This window comes from Alnus glutinosa, chromosome 11, assembly GCF_958979055.1.
Source record: "Alnus glutinosa chromosome 11, dhAlnGlut1.1, whole genome shotgun sequence".
NCBI classification, from domain to species: Eukaryota; Viridiplantae; Streptophyta; class Magnoliopsida; order Fagales; family Betulaceae; genus Alnus; species Alnus glutinosa.
Genome location: NC_084896.1, coordinates 6,272,988 through 6,296,031, shown reverse-complemented (window position 1 = coordinate 6,296,031; position 23,044 = coordinate 6,272,988). Strand labels below are relative to the sequence as shown.

The window sequence follows — 23,044 nt, the reverse complement described above, 5'->3', positions numbered from 1 at the left end:
TTGATCGCGTTTGTACTTCTTTAAATTCGATTCCATGTCAATAACCATCTTATCCCATAAATCATGGATCTGTAGTTTATCCCTGATCTCCTGGGATTCTATCCTTATCGAATTCTGAGACGGGTGTGGCGCATGGCACCTTCTTAGGAGACTGTAGCACATTTCAGCTGACCTCCGAGGTGATGATATCCGAGACGTTTCCGCTTTTACCTGGAGATCTCGGGATATATCCGCACCATAACGGGGTTGTGTAAGTCCGAGATGTTTATACTCTGAGATGTTGACTCATCCAATGGATATCACCCCGAGAAGATACCGCACCGACTCGATATCATACCGAGGTGTTATTACTCCGAGGCACAAATATCCGAGATATGTTCACTCCATCTTGGCTGGGAGATCTCGGGATATTTTACATACCGTAACCTGGAATGTTAAGACCGAGACATCGTCATATCTCCGAGATGTCTTCGGACCTAAACGACCTTCCCTTCACTGGATAGAACCATGCGGAACAAGTAGCCGAGACATAACTCCGAGATGTCATTGGATCCACGTGTCTCTAGGGTTGATTTTATCCCTAACATTCTTCTTCTTCCTCTTTTTTTTTTTTTTTTTTTTTTTTATCATAATTGGGAATACAAGGTAGAAGTATTTCACAAGAATCCGGAAATTCAGGTAAACAAAACTGAGAATAAGAGAAAGTGAACTATTTGCAATTGCAAATTCTAGATGTTTGTTTACAACAAAAGAATCTTACGGTATTATCAAAGATTCTCAAAAGAAAAGAAGAGAACAGACTCTTTCATATTGCCTTGCCATATGATATAATGGGTAAAATCATAGACAAAACCATGAAATAAAAGAAAAAGAAATAGAAAATAAAGCATATTACCTTGTCGTATAATATAATAGGAAAAATATTAGAAAAACCAATGAGAGAAAAAGAGAAGCATAAGGAAATAAAGAAAACAGTAATCGTGAAAAACAAAAAACAAAGGGTTTAGGATAGAGATGAATATAGAAGCGTGAAAAGACAGAGAAAATAATAGAACAAAAATAAAAATAAAATTGCATAAGACAATTTTGGATCGAAAACATAGAGATAAAAGAAAACGAAAAATTCACAGGACCATTGGATCGAATACTGGCGTTAGCCTATTGCTCTGATACCATGAAAAAAAAAAGATAAATGAATGGAAAAATAAAGACAATAGTAGAAATAATAAAATGGAGATGAGATTTTACGTGGTTCGATATATGACCTATCAGTTTACGTTTTTAGGACAAGTGGTGATTTTACATAGTATCAAAGCAGGTTCTTTGGACGATGATGGTCATTTCTCTCTCAATGTTAAACACGCGTTTGACCAAAATTACTACACGTGAGAGAGCTTGTTAAAGTATTCTACATCGTCAATAGATATATAACCTGATGACTTTATAAGTTATGGACATAATTTTTCTCTCAAGACATCTTTTGAGATTGAGTAAAGCATAATTTTTTTTTTTTATATATATATAAAATTTTTGGGTTCATTCTTTTGCTTTTATTCTTGGATACGGTTATGCATCTCCCATAAAAGTCAGAAGTCTCATCCTCCTTCCTAAAACAGAGCAAAACAGAGTAAAAGAAACAATGGAGCTCAGTTGCAGAACTATGCTGTACTTCATTTCTCTACTATTATTGTTCCTCTCATTATCATCATCAGCAGCAACAGCAGAATCAAACCCATCATCAACATCGTCGTCGTCGTCAATTATATCAAGATTCCAACAGTACCTCCGAATCAACACGGCCCAGCCGATCCCCCAGTACGCTGAATCTGCCGATTTCATCCTCTCCCAAGCCAAGTCCCTCTCGCTCGAGGGCCAGACCCTGGAGTTTGTGGTAGGCAAGCCTCTGATTCTCCTCAAGTGGCCTGGCTCCGATCCCAGCCTCCCCTCAATCCTTCTCAACTCTCACACCGACGTTGTTGCGGCCGAGCACGACAAGTGGTCGCACCCTCCCTTCAGTGCCCACCTCGACCGGGAAGGCAACATCTACGCCAGAGGGTCCCAGGACATGAAGTGCGTTGGCATGCAGTACCTCGAGGCCATTCGCAAGTTGAAGGCTTCTGGGTTCCAGCCCCTTCGCTCTGTCTACCTGTCCTTTGTGCCGGACGAGGAGATTGGTGGCCACGATGGTACCGAGAAGTTCGTGGATTCCGATGTTTTCAACAGTTTGAATGTGGGCATTTTACTCGACGAAGGTAACTGGTTTTTTGTACTATTTAGTGTTGTTTAAGGTTTACTGTCCAAGATGGTTGTTTTTTTGTACTCTGTTTTAAGTATTAGTGTAATTTTGGGAACAGGGTTGGCTTCAACGAATGAGAACTACAGGGCGTTTTATGCGGAAAGGGGTCCGTGGTGGCTGGTGATTAAGTCTACTGGGCAGCCAGGCCATGGGTCGAGGTTGTATGACAATACGGCTATGGAGAATCTGCTGAAAAGCATTGAGATTGTGAGGAGGTTCCGAGCTTCGCAGTTGGATTTGGTGAAGGCAGGTTTAAAGGCCGAGGGCGAGGTTGTTTCGGTTAATATGGTGTTCTTGAAGGCGGGCACGCCGACTCCAACTGTAAGTTAGACTTAATTTTGGAGCTTATTTGTTGAAGTTTAGTACATAGATACGAGCAATTTTGTTATCCGAATTGCTAACAATCGAGGCAGCAAATGTAAGAGCTTCTTTATGGGGCCATCTACCCGAACAGGTTTTGGGCTGTCCGCCATCTTGTTGGGACATGTAAATTCCATAGAAGCTCTTCTAAATTGCTAGCAATTTGGACAACATATTTGTTGGGGGCTCCGGTGACTGTGAAGTTACACCAATCATTAGAGGTCTAAACTACAACAGACCAGTACAATTGGTGACTTGGGAGACATGCCCGTGAGGTGTAGGGCCATAGGCCTCGAGTCAAAAAGCTTAATCCTCATTTGACAAGCACCTAAATCTAACAAATTTATAAAGGGAAAATAATTTTTCTACATCACATTACCCTACATCAATCCTATACTAAGACGTATAGGGTGTGTGATCCATGCATGTGGGTCTCATATATGTGGGTCCCACACCTAATGTGTATTGGTGTAAAATTAATGTAGGATAATGTGATGTAGGAATAACACATCCAAAAAATTTATTCATGGAATTATCTTTTATGTAAAAGGTTTAGAATAGTGGCCATGAACTCTAGCTCAAATAGCAATTTCTCCCTCTCATAAGAACGAATGAAGGGTAAGGTATTTTTTTTTTTGAAGGGATGAAAGGTAAGGAATTGAGACTCATTGAATGCATGTGTAAGTTACCAATTAAAGAATAGTGAGTGAACCTATTTGTTACCTCTTACTCTTGTCATCGTCACAATGATATATGTTCTTGACAATTTAAAACATGCAAGTTTCTCCCTTCTTGTGTATTAGGGTTTCGTCATGAATGTGCAGCCATCTGAAGCACAAGCAGGTTTTGATATTCGAGTGCCCCCAACTGCCAATCCAGAATCCCTGGAGAGACGGATCGCTGAAGAATGGGCACCTGCTTCACGTAATATGACATTCGAGGTAATGACTAAACTTTTTTTTTTTTTTTTTTACTGTATTAGCATAACAAGGAAGAGACATTTTCTTGGTTATTGCTGTCAAGCTTCAAAAATTTCCGTATAAGATTGTGGGAAACCAATTAGTTTTTAAGATTGTGCTTAAGTACTGCGAAAGGAGGATATGTACTCTGTAAAATTAAGATTAGGGATAGTTACCATGCAATATGGGGTAGAACCTACTTAAGACAAAAATGGTGTGAATTGTGAAAGAGGATAATCTTCAGACCATGGTGGATGCTTCAATCAAACAAGGAGAAAGCCACTTTAGTTACCCATCTGAAAAATAAAAACTAACACCATGGAATGTGGTGGAACAATTGCAGCTGTTGCCTTGAATTTGACATTGTCACTGGTGCTTTTTATTGGATATTCTGTAGATGTTGAACTGCATTTAGTTGCTGGTTTTCTTTTGTATATTTGTACTGCTTGATATATGTGTGCAGTACAGAATAAAATAAGTTTAGGGATAGCTCCATCAGGTCCACTTTAACATGGGAAGTCCTATTTCTACATTTGTTGAAAGCATTGTGTCTGGAAGTACGGACTATCATGATTGTGGAAGTTCTTTTACTCAATTTGTTCAGAGAAGAATCATGGTCTTATTGAGATCAACATGATAACAGAGGGTCAATACTTTAGGAATCTGGGTTCTCTTGGGGGACAAAAAATGTTCCTTTATTGTTGTTGTTGCTGTGCTATGATTATTTCTCCCTGGTGTCACTTTCTCTAATTGTTTGTAGCTTGGGCAGTTTAAGCAGAAGGCTTCTGTGCGTGATAAGTTTGGGAAGCCAATGCTCACTGCCACTGACAGTTCTAACCCCTGGTGGACCTTACTAGAAGAAGCTGTCAGAAAAGCTAATGGCAAACTTGGTAAGCCTGAAATCTTTCCTGCCGCAACAGATGCTCGATACTATCGCTTACATGGCTTGCCAGCAATAGGCTTCTCTCCTATGGCGAACACTCCTATTCTCCTCCATGATCATAACGAGGTGACTGTCTTATTCAACGTGCTTGTTTGTAATGAATACATGCTGTTTACCGCATGTTTACATGGGCCATGAGTTAAAATCCATTGTGTGATCGTATGAATATTGTTTTGTGTGTGTGAGCATTCCACATGTGAGCCTGCAGAATCTGAACTAATCCAAGTTGATGCAGGCCCCAGGCTGCAGATTTAATGTTTTAGCAGAAAACCCAACGAACTCAACACCAGTGACGAAAAGAAATCTAATGTATTGGCAAAAAATTGAGAGAACAATGAAAAGAGGTTCCAACTCTTGATATAATAGCTTGCTGTCGAATGATACAGCCAGGTTCTTACTCAATAGAGACCCTATAACGAATGAGGTGTCAGCCTTTTTATACAGAAACTCAAAGCTGACTTAATACTCTAGAACAGCCTCTTGAGATCCCTAGACTTAAGAACAACTATGGAGATCAGACTCCTATTTTTAGATACTCAAAAGATAACAGACACATTAGTGACACTCTCTATCAAGGAAGACCAATATGATTTCCCTGGATTTTCTCTCTTTGACCCATTTATTACTTGGACATCAGACATTGATTTTATTTAATTCCTTTCTGAATGACTTTTGACCTGCCAAGGACTGATTTCGTAGTTCCAGCAACAATTGTAAAGCTTGCTGCATCACAATTTCTGAATGTTCGAGTTTTTAACAAAACAGAAGCAAAGCGAAGCTCATGCTTATCTCTGACCTAGATTACTTATTTAAGCTTGGTTCCTTAATCTTTCAATATGCTACTGATGACTATCATATTTTCCATCCTGTTGCAGTTTCTAAACCAAGATGAGTACTTGAAAGGAATTGATGTCTATGTGTCAATAATCAAAGCTTATGCATCTTATGTTGAACATACAAGAAAGGAGGGCTTCAGAGATGAGTTATAAGGGAGCAGCGGGGAATACTCTCCATCTCAAGTCAAACGTGCCTGATATCAGTTCCTGTGTCATTATTGTACGAGTAATGCTATATATATATACACCACTATCCCACTATGCTTTTTTAGCATTAGCAATCCTCTTTTGGATTAACCCTTGTTAAAAGAAAAAAGAAAAAAGAAAAAAGAAAAAAGAAAAAAAGAAAAAATCAATGGTGGATTGGCAATAGGACGAAAAAAAATAGTAGGACAGTGGTGTGGTATATATTGTAATGGGAGTTAAGATATCGCACTGATGTATCGATAAGTAGGGCAGCAGGACGTTTGACCATTATGTATGCTCCAAAAGACTGATTGATAGCATTACTCGATGAATGTTTAATAAATGGAGCTAGTTTTGGTGCAAAATATCATCCCTATTGTATTTTCTTTCCAAATCGCATTTAGCATCCTTTCCATTGATTGAACAACATATGCACCTTGAAACAAATCATTCTACACTGAATTAACCAAATTAATTGTTGTACATCTGATTGCTTGTTATCACAGTTATCTTAAGTTACATCTTTCCTGGCTCACATCCGTTCATAGGATTTGGACTAGTGATCGGATCTTTGTGCTGCTTACTGCCGCTAACATTTGAGATCTAAGGTCATTAACTGCCTGGTTCTGCAGTTGGCCTGAGAGTTCAGCATTTTTCTGGTTTATTTCCACTGCTTCTATATATTGATGCTCAGCAAATGCAAGCAGCATGAGTTTACGCACTGTGTCTTTCTTCTACCAATAATCCCCACAAGAGCAAACCCCATCCTGAAAATGATGGTATCTAATGGGATCTCTAATCACTATAGTCTGCTGTTCGATCTTCGTTACGAGTTTTGCAAAAATATGACAGTCACCGCAAATCCTGATGTTTTTCCTGATCCTGATCGTCTTCTCCCTTGACAAGCTCATCATACCAAAGACAATTGCTAGTTTCTCACTGTGGTATCGAAGTGAGTCTTCCCTCTGTTCACCCTCAAGATCTTGCAAGACAAAATTCGTGTCTGGGACATAACCCACTCCCATCAATCTATGAATCAACTGGTTTAGCTGCCTGTTGATCTCATCTATTTGCGGATGCGAGTTATCTCCTAAAATAAAAGCATGTATCTTCTTGCTCACTTCAATCCAGCTACACCCTGGTTCTTTCCTGATTCCTCTAGCTTTCATGGTCCTCCTAACTTCTGTAACATCATCCCACATTTGAGAATTCGCATATATGTTAGATAACAGTATATAGGTTCCTGCATCTTCAGGATCCAGTTTTACAATTTGTTTGGCAGCATGTATAGCTAGATCCACGTTCTGATGAACCCTGCATGCACCAAGCAAAGTTCTCCATGTCACAGCATCTGGTTCACATTCCATTTGATGAATCAACTTAATTGCCTGATCAAGCTTCCCAGCCCTTCCAAGCAAATCAATAATGCAACCATAATGCTCTCTTCCTGGATTGATCCCAAAGAGTTTCTTCATCGATTGAAAGTAGTACCAGCCATCTTCTACTAGCCCGGCATGGCTACAGGCAAAGAGAACCCCAAGAATCGTAATGTAATTCGGTTTTACCCCAGAATCTTTCATGGATTGAAACAATTTTAGTGCCTCTCGGCTGAAACCGTTTTGGGCTAACCCTGCAATCATGGTGCTCCAAGAGATTACGTCCTTCTCCAACATCCTAGTAAAAACAAAGTTTGCGTCTTCCATACTGCCGCACTTGCAATACATATCCAGAAGTGCATTATTAAGGATTAGATCTCGATCAAACTTCAGTATATGAACATGGACCTGTCTGCCCAATTCTAGAAGCGCCAACCCAGTGCAGGCTCTTAACACACTGGTTAGTGTCGATTGATCAGGTGGAAAACCAGCTTTTTTCATGCTCTTATATATATTCAAAGCTTCATCACCATCACTGTTTTGAGCAAGTCCCCCTATAATAGAATTCCAAACAACTGAATCTCCACTCGCCATCTCATTGAAAACGCCTAGTGCCTCTTGCAACTCACCCAATTTCGAGTAAATATCTATAAGAGCGCTCCGAACAAAGACATCAGATTCTAACCCACCTTTAATTATCCTAGAATGCAGCTGTCTGAGATTCGATAGCCCATCGCAGGCTCTCAAAACCGAGGAGTAAGTGAACATATTAGGCATGACGCCTTGTCTAAGCATCATTATCAAGAACTCCAGGGCCTTGTCATTGAGCTTAGCATTAGTGTAAGCTGAAATCATGGTCGTCCACGAAACAACGTTCCTTTCAGGCATTTGGTCGAACAATGCCTGTGCCTCATCCAAGAGGTTAAATTTGACGTACATGTTGAGGAGAATATTGATCAAAAAGGTTTTGGGCTCGTGCCCATGTGAAAAAACGTGGTTGTGAACGAGCTTACCTTCTTCGACAGCCCCACGAGCCAAGCAGCACTTGATGAGCTCCGAGTAGGTGATAGAGTCGGCCCAGATGCCGTGTCTTTGCATAGCGTTCATGGCCTTCATCGCTCTCGGGAGGTCTCTCCGATAGCACAAGTTAGTGAACTCTTCAAGCAGAGACGACGAGGAGGCTGGCACATTCCGCGACCCAATGGGTGCGAGAGAGTGAAGATGTGATGGTGAAAGCGTAGGCGACGATTTTATGCTCTTGAGCTTCGAAATTGCTTTCATGGCTTCAAACTATCAAGCACATTGAAACTACGGATCGAAGAAAATACGCTCGCAGATTTTGCACCGTCGCTGATGAATGATGGTACATGTAAAACGCAACGTATTGTGTGACCAAATTAGAGAGGATTAGGATGATTCTTGATCTATTATTTATAATTGATTAAATCTCAATTATTAGTTCAAATTTGTTAATTAAGATTATCTCACATTAGTATTCATTAATTTTAAAATATAAGTAAATATAATAAATATTGAAATGATAAATATTAGACTGATAAATAAGATAAATATGTAAATGATAAAATCGTAATTATTTAATTTAAAATAAAATAAAATTAATTATCAAAATGTAAAAAAAATTACTTAATAGAAAAGTTAATTGTGAGAGAGAGCTGACAATTTTTTACATCACCCGTGAACTCGACACGAATTTAATGAGTTCGAATTTAAGGTCTTATTAGATTAATTAAATAGATTGGGTTACAGTTGACATATATAATGTTATATTCATGTTTCGATATGCAAAATTTAGGACTGATAATTTTTTATGACCTACAAATCTGACAAGAATTCAATATAAAATTCGCAAGTTAAGATTAAAGGATCTATCCATCCGAATCCAACATACAACCACTAATATTTTTTTATAAGTCTCGACACAATTCAAACTTAATATTTGAGCGCACACAAATTGTAGAGAAAAGTGACGTGGGCTGAGATGTGTGGGTGGGGCGGGGCGAAGGCCCAAGTCCAATGAACGAAACAAAAGGTCCACATTCACTCCCTCCAATCCGACTGCCGGCATTGCTTCCTTCTCCTTCCTTCCCAGTCGCTTTGTGAAAATTGATGCCTTGACGAAAGAAGAGGAGAGGAAGCCAAGCCACCCCTTTCGCTACTTTGCTCTCTCTCTCTCTCTCTCTCTGTGTGTGTGTCTTTCGGCTCTCTCAGATTACACACTTTCTAACAAAACCTAGCTATTATGGCTGACAATATCCAAAAACAGCTTTTTTTGCCATTGAATTGAAGAGCAAAGCTAGCCGGGTCAGCTAATTCCATAGCTTAGGAGGGGGAAATACGAGAGAGGGATATGTCTTTGAGAATAAAGGCGGTGGTGGATAGATTCGTACAGGAGCTGAAGGAAGCTCTGGACGCGGATATTCAGGACAGGATCATGAAGGAGAGGGAGATGCAGAGCTACATCCAGGAGCGCGAACGCGAAGTCGCCGAGCGCGAAGCCGCTTGGAAGGCCGAGCTCTCTCGTCGCGAGGTAATTCTACCATTTTCCCATTCATTGAGAGCCCCAAAATTGGTATGCTATGGTTAGATGTCCTTCCCAATTGTATTGGGTCGAGACTGGTATTCATATTGGGTGTGGACTTTTCAACTTACTTAAGGTCTATTTTTGGTGGAATCGATAATGGGTTTTTCCGCAAAAATCGTTTCAGTTAAATTTCTCTAAACTAAAAGAAAGAAGACCATCATATAAAATGCCTTTGATATTTAGTTCTGGCTTGAAAAGTGAATCATCAGAAGCTTACTTGTAATGTCCCCCTTCACGCTAGGATTGGCACTGTTCTTATATATATATATATTGAGCGAGAGAGAGAGAGAGAGAGAGAGAGAGAGGGGGGGGGGGGGGGGGGGGGGGGGAGGCTTTCACATTAATTGTCTTCATAAATGTTGAGTATAAGTTTCTCATCAATGTCTCCATTTTGTTACAAACATACAATTCATGGGGAGAGAAAGAAATAAATCGAATGGAAGAGAAAACAGAATTTGTTTCTCCGTCTTTACAAAAAAAGAAAAAAAAAAAAAAGAAAAGAAAAGAAAAAAGGAGCAATTAACTGTGACATGCTCACTAAAAAAAAAATCCTATTGTAGCGAATCATTTATTAAGAAAAATATATAAACTTGATGGAAGGCGGAAAAAGAAATATATTGTTGTTCTGAAAAACCATGATGAGAAACTGATACATCGTTTAAGAGTGCATTTTGCGATTTGAAAACGTAAAAAAATCTGTCGCAAGGGATGCGTTTTAGAAAATATAAGATTTCAAAGGTTAAATTACGATTTTACCAAATGCCATTTTCAAATCACATGTTTTAAATTTGTTATTTTTAATTCGCAAACCCAAATGGACCCTGAGTGGTGTTTATGTGACCGTAAAATTTATTACTTTGTTGTCAGCTGCCCAAGGTTTTTGTTTGTGTTATGTGTTATCAGCATTATGTTTCTTAACTGGCTGTCCTTGCTAACATAACACCACCTCAGGCTGCTGGTTTACATGTGTTTGTAAATTCAATGATACTTTTGATTTTCTACATACCTGTAAAGGCGGAAAGGCCTGAAATGTAACTTCCTCAATACATGTGGTGACGACCAGCCCATTAATCACTTGTGTTTTTACAAAATGGCGTGCTTGTTCTAGAGTTAAAAAGTCGTTGCATGTTAAAACTTGAAATAAGCTTGGAACTTTGCAGGAAAATTTATGTTGTAGGTTTACATGTCTTCCCATCTGTCAACATGGTTTAATATGTGAAAAGAGTGAAGCGTATGACTGTTTTATGGTCTAGAGTCTCAGACATTATTTTATCTTCCAGGCAGAGGTTGCCCGACAAGAAGCAAGGCTTAAGATGGAGAAAGAAAATCTTGAGAAGGAGAAAAGTGTCCTAATGGGAACTGCATCAAATCAAGACAATCAAGATGGAGCGCTTGAAATCACTGTAAGCGGTGAAAAGTATCGATGCCTAAGGTTTTCAAAGGCAAAGAAATGAGGCTTTACATGAAAGGATTTAAAGATACAAATCCATGGTTGGGTGGTACTTTTTGTTTTCTTCTGAACTTGCTTTGAAGCCAATTTTATAGTCAAGAAACTTTATTCCTTTTAGATGCTTCAAATATGTACATGTAGTTATCTCAGTATAATGTGGATTGGCCATGCCTATGGGCCTATTATTCAATTCAATGTAGAAGATAGGTTTCGTGACTTTTATATGATTATCCCTACTGCGATAAGATGACAGAATTGATCAGCATGACTGAGAAACTAGTATGATTTGATGATCTTGAACTGGGATATGGCTAAACTCCCTCTTTCTGGTGACAAATATAGAATTACTTTCACACTTTAATGTTTTTGATAGATGCACTGGTCAGGGTGCAGCCTAGTGGTCAAAGGGCGGGCTTGGGATGAGCCGGACATCCATTTCACACTATGAGTTTTTCTGGATTACTTGATATGCAGTTCTGGTCAATAGGGTTGTGTATCAGGGTTTACTTCCCAGGGGTGGGTCGAAGGGCCTACCTTGGTGAGGTTTCACGTTTAAAAAAATAAAAAAAAAAATGTGTTGAGACTCCAAAATTGGGAGCCCGGAGATTATTCTGGGACCAGAAAGGTTTGCCATGTTTTGAGGGCTCGACACAACCCACTTCCTGTAGAATTGCCCCACGATCCGCTGTCCATGGGGATCACGTATGCCTGATCCATGGAGCACCTGAACATCTTTGAGATGGGTGGGCTCATGAAAAACGTGTACCAGAAAAGGTGGCCAATGGTGAAAAACCGCAAGTGGCGAGTTCTCCCTGTTGCTTTCCATTTTCTCGGGAAAAAGAGGGAGAGCTATTGAGATATTCTGAAGTGACATCCGAAGATGGAGTACAAGAAACCCAATAAGGAGATGCCACGGCCACCCAAGATGAAAAGAATGCCCACGACGTTTTCTACTATAGAAGTGGTGGAGATGGGAGTTAACGACAGTTACTGTTGACTCCAAAAGCCCGCCCTTTTCGACTTCTTCAAAAAAAAATGTTCAAAATAACCCTACCCCATGCACTGATATTGCTGAACGTCGCAGACCCTCAATGAATCTATAGAAAACATTCCCACTGTCAGAACTAACAATCTGGAAAAAAACATTTGTAAAACAGTAACATGAGCCCTGACTATGGTAGCAAATTGCTCTTGGTTGTGTCTATCTTTTGTTTCAATGGTGTTTTTGGCAGCGGAAGAGGGACAAAAGTAGCAGCAATTTCAGGTTTGCAAGGCATTGAATCTCAAAAAAGTAGCCTTTTACATCACAAAGGAAGGAGATCTGGTTTTTTTGATGTCATGAGCTTTGGGGCTCGAGCAGATGGCCAGACTGACGATACTAGGGTTTGTTTTCCTCTCTCTCTGAAACAAAGAATTAGCTTGCTAGTTCAAAATTCTTGGAATTACCCAATAAAATTGACAAGTTAATTAGTTTATTCTTTGTGAACATTGTTTTCCTTTTTGTTTTTGCTTTATGATCAAAGGTAGAATAATACCAAACTCCATTCCCTCCATCTAGAAGTCTTTAAATCATTTTACCTTTGTGCTAGAATAACTTGGGAAAGTTAGTGGAGTTCAAAACAACTACTACTGTCCACAAGAGTGGGAGCAAATGAAGCTACAACTACTACTTGTCTTCTTTGGATTCATTTTGGCATGCTGAGTTTAAGTTTCCTAAAAGTACACTTTCTAAATTTTTATATATTCAAGTTACACTAGGCAGAATTCAGTAATTTTGTGCTCCTTATGAATTGAATACAAGCTTCAGCTTCTGAGAATTTTATATATTACAGATTTTGTTTGTGCTTTGAATCAAATTTCATCCTTTAATTAATGGTTGCAACTTTCAAAATGTTCTAAATTGGATGAGGCCACCAATTTCTTATCCCAAATCGCTTAAGAGTTTCACCAAGACATGATATTTTGGTTTCGGTTTGAAACTTTTTTTTTCCTACAAATTGTTCATTTTTCAGTTTTCCTTGGCCTTTCTCATACCATTGTCCAATCAGAAATTTGTAGATCATCTACCCTGTTCGATTATTTACTGCAGAGTTTTTCTAGAAAAATCAGTTGTATGTTGCTCGCTCATTACATCTGAAACTCTATGAAAAAAGCTTCCTCCTGACTTGGCTTTCACTCTTCCCTCTGATATTAGGAACTTATAAGGGGTTCCTCCTATTTTTAGAGTTTATACTTTCTGGTTTGTATACATTTTCGGAGCGAAAATCACCTCATCTTTGACAAATGGTCATCTGGAATGACTGTAGCTCGTTTACAAACAATGGCATGAAATAGATGGATAGGCTAAGCGCCTAAGCATGTGTATAATGTACATAGTTAGCCTGTTCGAGTTAACAAGGAAGATACAACTGATACTTGTCATTCCAGGCCTTCAGAGCAGCATGGAAGGAGGCATGTAAGTCCTCAGGTTCAGTAAATCTTCTGATACCAAAAGGGACATACTTGATTGGCCCCATCAAGTTTGCAGGCCCATGCAATAATGTATCGTCTCTGACTTTTCATCTGAAGGCAAGATTCTGACTAAATATTTTCCGAACATTTTTTTTGTTCTATTACCATCTGTATACCTTAGCATCAAGTTTGATCAAGTCATATATCTATGATTAAATTTGAGGAATTCACAGGGTTATTTGAAGGCTACAACAGACTTGTCAAAGTATGGATTCAGTGCTGGTTGGATTGAATTCAGATTGGTGGAGGGGCTAACCTTGACCGGAGGTGGGACCTTTGATGGCCAAGGTGCTAAAGCCTGGCCTTACAATAACTGCCCCACTCATTCCAAATGCATACTTCTTCCAACTGTAGGTTTCAAAACTTATATCTTGCTCATTTTATCCCAGTAGTTAACATATTGCATATAGGAGCAATGTTATTTAGTAGATTGGTATACAATTGGGATGATATGGCATTGAAAATCAACCCTAAGTTTTTTTTTTTTTTTTACAATTGCTGATCTAAGAGCTGATGTTCATTGCCACATCATCAAGTTGTTGGGCAGTCGTATAATAGTCTACTAAATAGCATTACTTTTGCTTACAGTTATAGAGCGTTCAACAAAATCCTTCCATGTAGGCTTCACATAAAAAAAATAGTGAGGTTTTTTGAGATATAAAGTATGCAGCCATAGCTTTATTCCTAGAATATTTGACTGAAATTTTCTGTTAAATCTGTTGCTTTGGGTCACATTAGTTGTAAGACTTTAAAAGAGCATGCAGGTCTAAGATGTAATGATTGTCCTGGCACTTCAGTGGATAGGTAACTGAGATAGAGAAACAAGAAAGTTAATTAGCAAAACATTATCTCCTTGCAGAATGTGAAATTCATAGCCATGAATAAGACAGTTGTCAGAGGCGTAACTTCGCTGAATAGCAAGTTCTTTCACATAGCTCTTGTGGAGTGCAAGAACTTCAAAGGTAACAACATCAAGATTTCAGCCCCAGCAAACAGTCCTAACACTGATGGCATCCACATTGAGCGAAGCTCTAGTGTCTATTTTTCTGGATCACACATTGGTACTGGTGATGACTGCATCTCAGTTGGGCAAGGAAATTCTCAAGTCACTATCTCAAGCATTACCTGTGGACCCGGTCATGGTATCAGGTACCCTGAAATCTCCATTGTTTTTAACTCTATGTTTACTTGGAGATATTCATCTTTGAAGAATGCTATTTATTAGACTTTTTCAAGGTCTGATTTTCACCGTCATATAATTCCAGTTGTATGGCAGTCGTATACCCATCCACTAAATAACATTTCTCTTCATCTTTTATGCGGGGCTACTTAATTTAATGTATTGGTTATATGGTGGCGTACTACATAGCGTCGGAAGTTTGGGAAGATATCGGAATGAGGGAGATGTAAGCGGACTTGTGGTCAGAGATTGTACCATGACAGGTACCTCAAATGGCATTAGGATCAAGACCTGGGCCAACTCTCCAGGAAGCAGTGCAGCCACCAACATGACATTTGAGAACATTGTCATGAACAACGTGACCAATCCCATTATAATCGATCAAGCATATTGTCCATTCTCGTCTTGCACTTCCATGGTATGTTTTAAAGCAGAGGCCATTTTTGCAGCCATTGTTTTGGTTTCTTTGGTACTGATGAAAATCTCCTTGGTAACAAAGTGTAGGCACCGTCTCGAGTGAAGATTAGTGACATATATTTTAAGAACATTAGAGGGACATCATCATCGAAGGTAGCAGTGGCATTGGAATGCAGCAAAGGGATGCCGTGCCAGAATATTTACCTTGAAGATGTTCACCTGGACCTGTCATCAGGGGAGAAACATGCCACTTCCACTTGCAAAAATGTTAGAGCTAAATACATTGGCACCCAAATCCCACCACCATGTTCTTAGTTTCGATGTGGGATTCATGCTATAGCTTTCTCCGATGCTGTATGATCTGTATAGGATCTCACACTTTCAAGTGAATATGTTGGGATGTATTCCTGTTTTTGGGATATTGCAGAAAATTTTGTGCTTCTTTTGCTTTCCGTTTTCAAAACAACAATCCAAAACACAAAATACTTAAAATTGTTTTCACCTTTATATCACATCAAAAATATTTTTTCATAGAGAAAAAATAATCGCAAAATATATTAACAAACATACATTCCTTTGGTGAATATTTTTGAACATTATTATTATCATCTCTCTCTCTCTCTCTCTCTCTAATGCCTACCAAGACCAGTGGATTTTGTTTTATCCTTTCAATCTCAAGTTATTTACAAAGTCCAATTTATTTATTTATATTATTTAATATTGTGAAGGCAATTTACATGAACCCTCGTAAAGTTGCTCTTATCATTTTTTGTTTGAAGGAATGTTGATAAGTGGTGTAGTATTTATATATACACATACTAGAAAGGGACAAGGGAAAAGAATGGTTCATCCTATATGAAATAATAAAAAAGGTTCGGTTATTAAAGAAAACTAGCTTGTAACCCGTGCTGTGCGCGGGATTCTTCCTTATAATTTAGTTTCATAATAATAATAATAATAATAAATGGAAGAAGAGAAGCATAGAAAATATAGATAAAAATTGAAAATTGAAAAACACAAATATAATATAATAGGGACAAAAATTTCTTATAAGCTGGTTTATAGGAAATTTTCTACGACTCACAATTAAAAAAGACATGTATCCTTTAAACATGTGAGAAACACATATTTTTTTATTAATGTTATGTTCGTACATGCTATTTAAATAACATATGATTCTCATATGTTAAATGACACATGTCAATCTTATATGTGGATTGTAAGAAATTTCCTACAAACCGGTTTATAGGAAATTTCTGTCCATATAATAGTATTATCTTTTTTGTATTACACAAAGTAATAAAAAACTACTCAATAAACATAATACGCTAAAAAATCATCATACCCTGTACAAAAAAAACCATAGGAAACTCTCTCTCACCATCATTTTCTTGAATTTAGTGTAAAATTTACAAAAGATAAAATAAGCAATTTGAATGAAAAATAATATATTAATTACATAGAAAATAAAGAATAAATCAGAGTTTTCTTTTCCATATACTTTTCTGGTTCATATGAAACCTTGAAAATCAATATTGTCTATCAATTAAGCACGTTAACAATGTGTATTATACAGGAAAAAAAAAAATCAGTGAACAACGTAAATTAAAAAATAATCATACCGCGTACTCAAAAAAAAAAAAAAAATATAAAATATAAATTATCAATGCAAAAATAAGGATAGAAAATCAAATCAAAAAAACAGAAGCACATAAAATAAATACAAACATATTATTTACAATTCAATTGAACACAATCTTGACAAACTTGAAAGGCAAATTAAAAAAAAAAAAAAAAAAAGAAGCTATAGCAATATTACAAACAAAAAGGTTCCAACAATAGCAAAAACTTCGCTCTCTTTGCTTTGAGCATTACTATCCGGTAATGTAAACAACATTGCAGTTTTGCATAGCCACAAACCATTACTTCTCCATATATTTATTTGAGAAAGTGAGAGATATTAGAGTGACTTTTGACATTTTCCAAAGGAAAAAAAAAAACTGACATTTGACTCTTTGAGGTTTAGTTTGTAACGGACATTTAGTGGGAGGGGAAGCGGTGTTAGAGTAAAAGATTTTACTTAAAGGAAGATAAATAGGTAGAAATTAGTGAGGATTTAATGACAAAAAAAATTGACGTTTCTATTCATTTTTTATTCAATATAAGATAGTTAATTAGTGATATTAAATGCACAATTTATTTTACTTGAAATACACAGATCAGTTTAATTTTACTTAAATTACCATTTTTTTACTCAAATGGCCGGTTCAATAGTTAAAAAGTGGATTCATGTCACGTGTCCTAATTCTAGGCCAACTATAAGTTGGAACTCGGCTTTTATATATATATATATGATATGGTATATAAAACATTTAAATGAATTAATACATAAGATCCTTATTTTTAGTTTAATTCATATAAATTAAAATATGTTAAAATATTTGTTCTCATAGGTGTAGTTTAGAATGAAAATAAGTATGAAGAAGAAAAATAGCAAGAAGAAAACCACGATTTTGATTATCAAAATATAAAATAGAAAATTAGTATGAATTTTTTTTAATGTTGGTGTGATTCCTATTATATTTCAATCCTATATAATTCTGAACATTCGAAAAAACAAATGAACAAAAAAAAAATCTCATAAACATTCACAAACAAAATGGAAAAATATTTAGATTTCAACCAAAAATATAAAAATACCAAAGAGTCATACTTATATCATTAATTGAGAGAGAGATGCTACTTGTATCATTAATAGAGAGAATAGAGATTAAATAGACCGGTTATATTTAGATTTCAACCAAAAATATAAAAATACCAAAAGGTCATACTTATATCATTAATTGAGAGAGAGACTATTTGTATCATTAATAGAGAGAGAGAGATTAAATAGACCGGTTCAATTTTATTTAAAAGACCGGTTCAGTCACTAAAAAGTATGGGTTTATGCCACGTGTCACTATTTTATGCCATTCTAAGGAAAAACTCGGCTTTTATATATATATATGATATATGATATGGTATATAAAACATTTAAATGAATTAATACATAAGATCCTTATTTTTAGTTTAATTCATATAAATTAAAATATGTTAAAATATTTGTTCTCATAGGTGTAGTTTAGAATGAAAATAAGTATGAAGAAGAAAAATAGCAAGAAGAAAACCACGATTTTGATTATCAAAATATAAAATAGAAAATTAGTAGGAATTTTTTTTAATGTTGGTGTGATACCTAATATATTTCAATCCTATATAATTCTGAACATTCGAAAAAACAAATGAACAAAAAAAAAATCTCATAAACATTCACAAACAAAATGGAAACATATTTAGATTTCAACCAAAAATATAAAAATACCAAAGAGTCATACTTATATAATTAATTGAGAGAGAGATGCTACTTGTATCATTAATAGAGAGAAATAGAGATTAAATAGACCGGTTATATTTAGATTTCAACCAAAAATATAAAAATACCAAAAGGTCATACTTATATCATTAATTGAGAGAGAGACTATTTGTATCATTAATAGAGAGAGAGAGATTAAATAGACCGGTTCAATTTTATTTAAAAGACCGGTTCAGTATTTAAATGACCAGTTCAGTCACTAAAAAGTATGGGTTCATGCCACGTGTCACTATTCTATGCCATTCTAAGGAAAAACTCGGCTTTTATATATATATATGATATATGATATATGACTAGCCTATAACCCGCAAAATTGGGTTTTTCGTTATAATTTAATTTTAAATTTTTGTTTGCGAAAACATCTTATAAAATAATTTCTCCATTAAAACGACTTCTTATTTTATTATTCATCAAAAAAAAAAAAAATCTTATAAAAGAATAGCAAAAAGTAAAAATAATAATAATGAAAAGGAAGAAAAGAAAAGTTATAGAGACATTTATTAAATTCAAAGTACTATTGATTTTTGCCCTATGGTGACATTTGAGTAGATCGAATTAGACCAACATTAAACAACAAAAAAAGTCATAAAATGCTATGTAACAATTTAGCCACCCTAAAACAATTCTCTATGTTAGAATTTTGTTCTTTTTGCAAGGTACTTTTTATTAGCCATTGTTAGTGAAATGTTTGTATGGCTATATTGCACCCAAGTAAGAAACTGCAAAAAAGTTTGGCCTATTTAACAATTTTAGCCACTCTGAAACTATTTAAAATGTTAAGTTTTGGTTATTGGAGAGATAATATTATTAATTTTAGGGTTAAATACTTTTTTAGTATCTGAGTTTTGACAACTTTATTTTTTAGTACTTGAGTTCTAATTCGTATCGCAAATGGTACTTGGGTTTTAGGAAAAGACGGACTTGGTACCTCCATATATTTTTCTGTCCAATATTTAATGGTCCGCCACATGTCAACCACTGAGGTTGACACGTGGTACTATATAAAAAAAAAAAAAAAAAATCTTTAAAAACTAATTTAAAATAATAAAAATTGAAAAAAAAAAAAAAAAAAAAAAAAGCCACCCCCATTTTGGCCAAGGGGGTGGCTCCTTGGCCGGTCTGGGGTGGTTCATGGGGATGGTTTGACCACCCCATGGCAAAAAAAAAAAGAAAAAAGTACACATAACCTCCTCAAACTATCACTCAATTGTCAATGTACCCCATAAACTACCAATTGTATCAATGTCCTTCCGTAAACTACTAAAAAATGTCAATATCCCTCCTAAGACCAACAAAAAGACAAAAATGACCATAATTTTTTTTTTGAATAAGACAAAAATGTCCTCATAAATTCAAAAAATTAAAACTAAAACTAAAAAACTTAAAAAAAAAATCAAAAATCAAAAACTAAAAAACTAAAAAAGAAATATTTAAAAAAAATTAAATAAAAAACGAAAAAAAATTAAAAAAAAAAAAAAAAAAAAGAACAAATTTTTTTAATTTTTTTTTAAAAAAAGTAAACAAAAAATAACTAATTTTTTTTTTAAAATAAAAAATAAAACAAATGAAAAAAAAAAAGATAAAAGAAAAACCAGTTTTTATTAAATTAAAAAAATGAAAAAGAACAATTTTTTTTTAAAGAAAAAAAAAACGAAAAAACAAAAAATAACTGAAATTTATTTATTTTTTTTAAAAAATAAAACAAATGAAAAAAAAAACCAGTTTTTATTAAATTAAAAAACGAAAAAGAACATTTTTTTTAAAAGAAAACAAAAAACAAAAAACAACTTAAATTTATTTATTTATTTTTTTAAAATAAAACAAATGAAAAAAAAAACTGTTTTTATTAAATTTAAAAAAACGATTTTTTTAAAAAGAAAAAAAAAACTGAAAATTATTATTTAAAAAAAAAATAAAAAACAGTTTTAATTTTTTTTTTGGAATAAATTTTTGTTATTTTATATTTTTTTAATAATTTTTTTTAGTTTTTATTTTATTTTAATAATTTTATGAAGGGCATTTTTGTCATTAGGGGGACATTGACATTTTCTAATAGTTTAAGGGGGGAAATTGACACAATTGGTAGTTTGGGGGGTACATTGACAATGATGTGGTAGTTTGAGGGAGTTATGTGTACTTTTCCCCAAAAAAAAAAAAAAAAGATGGATTTTGGCTCTTGGGAATGGCCGAACCAACCCATGGCCCTTGAACCACCCCTAAGGGCCAAAACCCATAAAAACAAAAATTGAGGGTTTGCCCTTGGGGGAGGCCGAACCACCCCCAATGGCCAAAACCCATCAATTTTTTTTTTTCCTGCCATGGGGTGGCCGAACCACCCCATGTTGGCCAAGGGGTGGTGGGTCCTTTTTTTTTTTTTTTTTTTAATTGTTTTTTAAAGTTTTTAATATTTTTATTTTTCAAAAAAAGTTTTATTAATTTTTACAGATTTTTGTTTTAATTTTTATTATTATTATTATTTTTTTATATTATGTCACGTGTTAACCCTCAGGCAGACCGTTAAATATTGAACGGAAAAATAGACGGAGGTACCAAGTCCGTCTTTTTTCAAAATCTAAGTATCATCTGCGATACGAATTGAAACTCCGGTACTAAAATGGTATTTAACTATTAATTTTAATGCACTATTTAACAAATTTTTTTCTTTAGTACTGACATTTATTATTGTTATTGAAATATTTGGAATTAAGAATGTTTCTTTAAAACACCAGCTTAACTATTAATCTTCCAATTATCACATCTCTTTTCAATAACTATATTATTATTTAATTTCAAAAGTACTTTTTCAAAAATGTCTTAGAAAAGAATAGCAAAAAGTACAAATAATAATAATAAAAAAAAAAAAAGGGAGGGAAAGAAGAGAGAAAGAAAAGTCGCAGAGGAATTCATTAACAATAAAAACAAAAAAACAGAAAGAAAGAAGAAGAAGTTGTCCAATGCTACTAATTGTCACAAATTTAGCAAAAAGGGCGTGGAATTTTCATTATAATTTAATTTTAAAAATAATTTTGTAGAAAAGTCTTAGAAAAGAATAGCTAAAAGTATAAATAATAATAATAGTAATAAAGAAAAAAAAAAAAAAGGTCATAGAGAAATTCGTTAAATTCATAGAATTGTTGATTTATGTCCCATGTAACTGCAACGCCCCCAACCCATTAGGGTTAATTTTGTTAACTTATTTTCTTAGGATGCGTTTGAGATTACGATTTCGTAGAAAATAAGTACGATTCTAAACAAAATCGCAAAATATAAATCGTTTGAGAATTGCGTTTTTAAAAATTGCGATTTGAAAACGCAGAATATGCTTTTTCAAATCGCAGGTAAGATGATGCTTTTTTGAAAATATTGAATTTTAAAGGCTAAATTACGATTTTGCCAAACGCTTAACTTCGTTTTTAAAAATTACTTTTTCAAATCACACATTTTAAAATCGTTATTTTAAATTGCACTTTTTGAAATAGTAAATCCAAACGGACCCTTAGATGTACAAAGAGTTATAAGGCTACCAGAGTAATTATTATGTGTGATGATAATGCACGACTAAAAAAAAATTGTCAAATAAAAATTTAAGAGTAAATGTATCATAAATTTATGAGTCAATGTGCGATTTGAAATAAATTTCTCATTTTTTAAAAATAAATTTTCGTTCCTTAACTTTTTCGTGAATTTGAAAGAGGTCCCTCCGTCAGATTTCCATCCAATTTTCCGACATTTGTAAGTGTCACATTATCACTTTTGCTATATCACCTTAAAATAATATTATATTATAAATTAAAATACAAAAAATAAAGGAAAAAATTACATTTTAGCCCCTCAAATTATCACCCATTTTTCAACTAGCTCCACAAACTGTCAACACTCCGACTCCTGCCCCCCAAACTACCAAAACCTTTGAAAAATGTCTCATTTGGCGAAATATCCTCATATTACCCCTGTCACGTGTCATTTTTCAATTAAAAAATAAAAAAAAAAACTAAAAAAAAAAAAAAATTACAGGCCACTTGATTTTCCTTATATATTTTTTATAAAAAAAAAAAATAAGTTTTTTTTAGTTTAAATTTTTTAAGTTTTCTTTAAAAAATAAAAATATTTTTAATGGAAAAATGACACGTGGCAAGAGTAATATGAAAATATTTCATCAAATGGGACATTTTTCAAAGGTTTTGGTAGTTTGGGAGGCCGGAGTCGGAGTGTTAACAGTTTGTGAGACTAATTACAAAACGGGTGGTAATTTGGGGCTAAAATATAATTTTCCCAAAAATAAATTTTAAAAATAAAAACTAGAAAAAAGAAAGGGCTTTGCGCCGCCTCCACTGCACCTAGCGTAGCTGCATTTTCCGGAGCCTTTGAACGGGGTGATGGAGATGGCGAGGTTGTAGCCGTTACCGAGTGCGATCTCAATGAGGGTGGCGGGGTCGTGGGGTGCCGCCGATGCCGTTGCAGAAGAGTTAGCCACCGCAGTCTCTAGAGGCGCAACAGCCGCGTCCGGCGGCGTCTT

General features: G+C 35.1%; 4 protein-coding genes across 6 annotated transcripts; 3 read left to right on the top strand and 1 right to left on the bottom strand.

Annotated features, from left to right (window-relative positions):
* Positions 1–1,544: 1,544 nt before the first annotated feature.
* Positions 1,545–5,945, top strand: LOC133881677 (uncharacterized). Of its 2 annotated transcripts, none has more exons than XM_062320670.1 (5): positions 1,545–2,252; positions 2,355–2,617; positions 3,460–3,597; positions 4,376–4,624; positions 5,434–5,945. In XM_062320670.1, exons 1-5 carry the CDS (start codon positions 1,640–1,642, stop codon positions 5,545–5,547), a joined length of 1,377 nt encoding a protein of 458 aa, XP_062176654.1. In that variant the 5' UTR covers positions 1,545–1,639; the 3' UTR covers positions 5,548–5,945. The 2 variants fall into 2 exon arrangements, with proteins under 2 accessions (XP_062176654.1, XP_062176656.1); XM_062320672.1 differs by having other exon boundaries at positions 1,547–2,252; positions 4,385–4,624.
* A 72-nt stretch (positions 5,946–6,017) lies between these two features.
* Positions 6,018–8,341, bottom strand: LOC133881676 (pentatricopeptide repeat-containing protein At2g03880, mitochondrial). Its single transcript, XM_062320669.1, has one exon. The coding sequence runs from the start codon at positions 8,235–8,237 to the stop codon at positions 6,315–6,317; it is 1,923 nt and encodes a 640-aa protein (XP_062176653.1). The 5' UTR covers positions 8,238–8,341; the 3' UTR covers positions 6,018–6,314.
* Positions 8,342–9,028: 687 nt separating this feature from the next.
* Positions 9,029–11,230, top strand: LOC133882795 (uncharacterized). Its single transcript, XM_062322016.1, has 2 exons — positions 9,029–9,504; positions 10,839–11,230. The coding sequence occupies exons 1-2, from the start codon at positions 9,325–9,327 to the stop codon at positions 11,010–11,012; spliced, it is 354 nt and encodes a 117-aa protein (XP_062178000.1). The 5' UTR covers positions 9,029–9,324; the 3' UTR covers positions 11,013–11,230.
* Positions 11,231–11,376: 146 nt separating this feature from the next.
* Positions 11,377–15,538, top strand: LOC133882794 (exopolygalacturonase-like). 2 transcript variants are annotated; one of them, XM_062322013.1, is made up of 6 exons: positions 11,377–12,391; positions 13,436–13,576; positions 13,693–13,869; positions 14,379–14,668; positions 14,889–15,117; positions 15,204–15,538. In XM_062322013.1, exons 1-6 carry the CDS (start codon positions 12,170–12,172, stop codon positions 15,429–15,431), a joined length of 1,287 nt encoding a protein of 428 aa, XP_062177997.1. In that variant the 5' UTR covers positions 11,377–12,169; the 3' UTR covers positions 15,432–15,538. The 2 variants fall into 2 exon arrangements, with proteins under 2 accessions (XP_062177997.1, XP_062177998.1); XM_062322014.1 differs by having other exon boundaries at positions 15,199–15,351.
* The last annotated feature ends 7,506 nt before the right edge of the window (positions 15,539–23,044 follow it).

What these genes read in the sequence shown, in the direction of transcription:
- LOC133881677 (XM_062320670.1), top strand. Translation starts at nt 1,640, where the DNA reads ATGGAGCTCAGTTGCAGAACTATGCTGTACTTCATTTCTCTACTATTA. An exon ending in CGGGCACGCCGACTCCAACT is followed by an intron (nt 2,618 to 3,459) that starts GTAAGTTAGACT and finishes CTTGTGTATTAG; the next exon opens with GGTTTCGTCATGAATGTGCA. An exon ending in CACGTAATATGACATTCGAG is followed by an intron (nt 3,598 to 4,375) that starts GTAATGACTAAA and finishes AATTGTTTGTAG; the next exon opens with CTTGGGCAGTTTAAGCAGAA.
- LOC133881676 (XM_062320669.1), bottom strand. Translation starts at nt 8,237, where the DNA reads ATGAAAGCAATTTCGAAGCTCAAGAGCATAAAATCGTCGCCTACGCTT.
- LOC133882795 (XM_062322016.1), top strand. Translation starts at nt 9,325, where the DNA reads ATGTCTTTGAGAATAAAGGCGGTGGTGGATAGATTCGTACAGGAGCTG. An exon ending in CCGAGCTCTCTCGTCGCGAG is followed by an intron (nt 9,505 to 10,838) that starts GTAATTCTACCA and finishes TTTATCTTCCAG; the next exon opens with GCAGAGGTTGCCCGACAAGA.
- LOC133882794 (XM_062322013.1), top strand. Translation starts at nt 12,170, where the DNA reads ATGAGCCCTGACTATGGTAGCAAATTGCTCTTGGTTGTGTCTATCTTT. An exon ending in CTCTGACTTTTCATCTGAAG is followed by an intron (nt 13,577 to 13,692) that starts GCAAGATTCTGA and finishes AGGAATTCACAG; the next exon opens with GGTTATTTGAAGGCTACAAC. An exon ending in GGACCCGGTCATGGTATCAG is followed by an intron (nt 14,669 to 14,888) that starts GTACCCTGAAAT and finishes CGTACTACATAG; the next exon opens with CGTCGGAAGTTTGGGAAGAT.